At 35.2% G+C, this 4,514-nt stretch overlaps 1 protein-coding gene across 1 annotated transcript; it reads left to right on the forward strand.

The window, feature by feature from the left end:
* Positions 1–2,536: 2,536 nt before the first annotated feature.
* On the forward strand, positions 2,537–3,679 carry LOC130494721 (probable transmembrane ascorbate ferrireductase 4). The gene is made up of 4 exons (XM_057002526.1): positions 2,537–2,709; positions 2,786–2,837; positions 2,944–3,140; positions 3,226–3,679. The coding sequence occupies exons 1-4, from the start codon at positions 2,587–2,589 to the stop codon at positions 3,577–3,579; spliced, it is 726 nt and encodes a 241-aa protein (XP_056858506.1). The 5' UTR covers positions 2,537–2,586; the 3' UTR covers positions 3,580–3,679.
* Positions 3,680–4,514: the final 835 nt, after the last annotated feature.

Genomic DNA, 4,514 nt, shown 5'->3' on the forward strand with positions numbered 1-4,514 from the left:
ATACATTATATATAAAAATAATGTATATATTTAAGTATATAAATTTATTTCGGATACATTCGGGTATCCAAAATATTTCGGTTCGGATCGGGTTCGGTTTCGGTTCTTTAAATACCAAAATTTTGAACCCGTTCGGATATTTAATCAATTTCGGTTCGGGTTCGGTGCTACTTTTTCGGATCGGGTTTGGTTCGGTTTTTCGGGTTCGGATTTTTTGCCCAGCCCTAAGTTGTATGAACGATCTTTAATGAACACGAGCTAACTCATGAGCTTAGTCATTTTATACTTTATATGTATATTTTATATGGATGACTTCTATTTTTCTTATGTAAGAAAAATAGTTTCTATATTAAGCATGTTTATCTTATAAAACTAAAATATAGAACAAAAAAATAATAAATATATATTAAAATGTAAAAGAATATTGATATAAATCCTCATATCATATTTCTTTAGAACTGAAATATAAAACTAAAAATTCCTAAAACTTTCATGCGGAATATATATCTTTATGATTTGAATAGATAAAGAGTTTGAAAATGAATCATCACAAGACTCTTATGTAAAATATATTTTTGGATCACTGATTTAACTTTGATTTAATATATTATTAGATATTGGTTTTATTCAGTATTTAATACTAACGCTTTGGATTTTTAAATTTTAAATTTTAAATTATATTATAAAAAAATTTACTTTTTATTTTTTAATTATTTTTATAATTTTATTATTTACGTCTGATCGCGAGTTAGCTCGTTTAACTCATGATCTAGATGATCTGAGTTTGAGTTTGCATATTGAAGCTCATATAATAAATGAGCTGAACTTAGTTAGTTCATGAAAACCAGAGCTCACCATGAACTGAGCTGAGTTGAGCGAGTTAACTCATTTTGACACCTTTAAATCCAAGCATACGCATTATTTTAAAATATGCTTTCATTGCTTGGCTGGCAAACTTAAATCGGCTATCTACAATGGATAGAATATCCAAGTGGAGTCAAGGAATATATACGACATGTGTTCTGTGTAAGAATGCTAGTGAATCAAGAGACCATTTGTTTTTTGAGTGCTCTTATACATCACAAGTATGGGAGTTCTTAACAAAAGGGATCTTGACTACCAATTTCACTTGTTCTTGGGATGTTATTGTCTGAATGCTATCAGATGAGAAGATGGAGAAGAAGCGACTTTTCTGCCTCCGCTATGCATTCCAGCTTGCGATGTATACTTTGTGGCATGAAAGGAACAAGTTGAGACATGGTGAGAAGCTGATACCTATGGAAGCATTGAAGAAGTTGATTGATAAAGGTGTCCGCAATAAGATAAGTCTTATGAGAAGGAAAGGATAAGAAATATGGAGGGGAGTTTGCAGTATTGGTTTAGTACCCGTCTTTGATTATTCTTTAGTCTCTTGAGTTTTTTAAGTAGTAGATTTCATGTTAAAACAGATTAAGAAAAAAAGGACATACTTGGATGTATAAGGGTTTTTTTTGATGAATAAATTTAACATTCATTTAAAAAAAAAAAAAAAGATAACAATTCGAAAAATGTATGCGCCCACAGTGCAGCCCAAATGTCTGAGCCCACAGTGTAGCTCAAATGTCTGAGCCCACAGTGTAGCCCAAAATTCACATAGCAGCCTCATAAAACAACGATGTATTTAAGGCCTAAATCTTATCATTCATTTTTTCTTCCTCATTGTAAGATTCATACTGATGTCTTGTCTACTGTACCCAGTGCTGGTCCTAGGAAATCCAAAACCAGAAGCAAACTTAAAAACATTGGCCGCTTTATTAGGATTCGAACCCAGGTTGGGCGAAGAGAATCTGTTGCTTGGAGATGTTGCCACTAAACCAAAGGAAACTTTTGAAATTCTGTGGCCAAATTTTTACTTAGAATAATGCGGCTGGAAGCCACTGCTTCCTTGGCTTGCCCCAAGGGCTGGCTCTGATTGTACCTCTGCTTCAGGCGGTCCAGTGGGTAGAAGAAGGAACGGTGAAGAAGATACGTGGTTGGACTTTCTCTGCAAGAGTTTCTTTTAACGTTGAACATTCTATGCTATTGCACGGAAGTTTCATCGAACGTCCGCTTCCCGCTTCGGAACCAGAATTGAAATTGGAACCTTGTGGAATCTTACAGAATCTCGTATCCAAAGCGCTTCTATTCTTTTTTAAAACATGTTGGAAGCTTACGATTTCATTTTGGAATCACGCTTCCATTTTTAGAAAAAAAAACACAATGTCATAAATCAATAAAAAAATATAAAATCTTGTTTTTAATTTATATAAAATCCAAATTTTAATAGTGATAAAAAAGAGAGAATATAAATATACAAATATTAAAACTAATACTATAAATTATTTTTATGCATTGAGGTTTTTATTAAAGAGATATCATATATTCAAATATACTGTGTAAATTATGTATGACGTATTAAATAGTTTGACTTTGAGCACAGCACCAGCAGCCTCTAATAAAATGGGCCGTACAAGGAGACAGAGAGGTCCATTATATATAGATCCATTTTAACAAAACACGATTTCGTCTGCAACTCTGAGATAGTCAACTGATTGAAGAGAGAAAAGGATGGGGAATGATTCGCTTGTCTTGTTGGCGAGACTCTTAGGTTTAGTAATCGCAGTTGTGGTTGTGTACTGGTTTCTTTTGCTCAAGTCTACCTTCGCCCCTCGTAAAGGCTTCACATACACGGTAATTTTCTCATACTCTCTCTCTGGATCTTTATCTCTGGTCTCTCATCTATAATCAGTTTTGATCTCTCTTGTAGACAATCCATGCTTTGCTGATGGTGATTGGCTTTATTCTTGTAAGTGGAGAAGGTAATTAGTAGTAGTGAATCCTGATCCTATCTCTCTCTAATTACTTACCCTTTTGAATGAACATTTCATCCATCTCTTTTAATTTGTTTCATTTTCAATTATGCAGCGATTTTGATACACAGATGGTTGCCTGGTTCAAAGAAAACGAAGAAAGCAGTTCATCTATTGCTACAAGGAGTGGCGTTACTCTCTGCACTCATTGGAATGTGGACAAAGTTCCATTATGAATCAGGAATCTTCTCTAATTTCTACAGTCTCCATTCTTGGATGGGTTTGCTCTCCGTTTCTCTCTTTGCTGCCCAGGTCCCTCCCTCCCTTACCAGTTTTTAACAAATTGTCTCTCAAATTTTAGAGTTGGTTTTATGTAATAACGAGTGTTGTGTTGCAGTGGGTGACTGGGTTCTTGAGTTTCTGGCATAGAGGACAAGTACGGGAAACGAGAACCACGTTGCTTCCATGGCACGTCTTCCTCGGACTCTACATCTACGGTCTGGCCATTGCCACCGCCGAGACCGGGATACTTGTGAAGCTGACACACCTTCAGACCAAGAGAAACCTCCCGAGACGCTGTGCTGAAGCAGTCGTCCTCAATGGTGTAGGGCTCGGCTTGGTTCTACTATGTGCCCTTGTTATTGCTTCCGCTGTTTTGCCCAAGTCTGGTAATGAGAAAATCGTTTATTCATCTCAAGACCGTCCAAATGTTTGGCTTCTTGACTTCTCTTTTTTCTTTTTTTCTTTCTAATTTTGATGTTTTGATTTTTTTGGGACAAACTACACTGTCTCTGGTATACCAAAATGAACAAATTGGTTCTACTGACTATTTACTTGAGTAATTGCAACTACAGACTACAGTCTATTAACCAGTAAATAGTGTAACACTTGCAAAGTACTGCTAGCCTATTAATTTACTAGGAGATGAAACAGGACAAGTTGATGTAGTCTCCTGAGGTTAATAACCTCTGCAGGAAGCTGTGTTGATTCTTCACAATCAGCTTTAGGCAACGCTTCAAATGGATTATGTGTATTATTTTTGTTTATTCAACTGACGGTCTCGTACTAAGGGCTTCTCCAATAGAACACTATTTTCTCCTCTATAATTCACTCTATTTGAGTAACTCTATTATAGAGTTGATTTTGCTCCAATGGTTAACTCTATAATAGAGTAGAAATAGAGGGATTCAACTATTTCACTCCAAATATAGAATAAAATAGTTGCATCCCTCTATTTTTCACTCTATAATAGAGTTAACCATTGGAGCAAAACTAACTCTATAATAGAGTTACTCTAAAATAGAGTAAATTATAGAGGAGAAAATAGTGTTCCATTGGAGATGGTCTAATGATATACAAAATGAATGATTATCTGTTAAATTATGTATTCTCATACTTGTATAAGATTAACAAAATTTGCAGATCCGACAAACAAATTTAGAAAACAACTTTTGATTAGGAGTATAACTCAACTTTCGCAACATTTTTTGGAGCAGAGGAGGTTTCATACCGTCTAAAGAGAGGACAAAAGATGTTTGCATCAAACTCGCCATCCATTACTGTAAGAAGACGTTAACGCCTTTGATCTCGACCATGTTATCCATAAGAACCTGTCTGAGCTCCAATCCACAGGATAATGCATAACAAGCCTTCATTTATCTGGCTTCATACGACTCCATGGTAAAG

The sequence above is a fragment of the Raphanus sativus genome, chromosome 2, assembly GCF_000801105.2.
Source record: "Raphanus sativus cultivar WK10039 chromosome 2, ASM80110v3, whole genome shotgun sequence".
Lineage (NCBI taxonomy): Eukaryota > Viridiplantae > Streptophyta > Magnoliopsida > Brassicales > Brassicaceae > Raphanus > Raphanus sativus.

Bases quoted from the DNA above. Each gene is read 5' to 3' on its own strand.
- LOC130494721 (XM_057002526.1), top strand. From the start codon at position 2,587: ATGGGGAATGATTCGCTTGTCTTGTTGGCGAGACTCTTAGGTTTAGTA. The intron at 2,710-2,785 runs GTAATTTTCTCA...TCTCTCTTGTAG, and splicing joins GTAAAGGCTTCACATACACG to ACAATCCATGCTTTGCTGAT. The intron at 2,838-2,943 runs GTAATTAGTAGT...TCAATTATGCAG, and splicing joins TATTCTTGTAAGTGGAGAAG to CGATTTTGATACACAGATGG.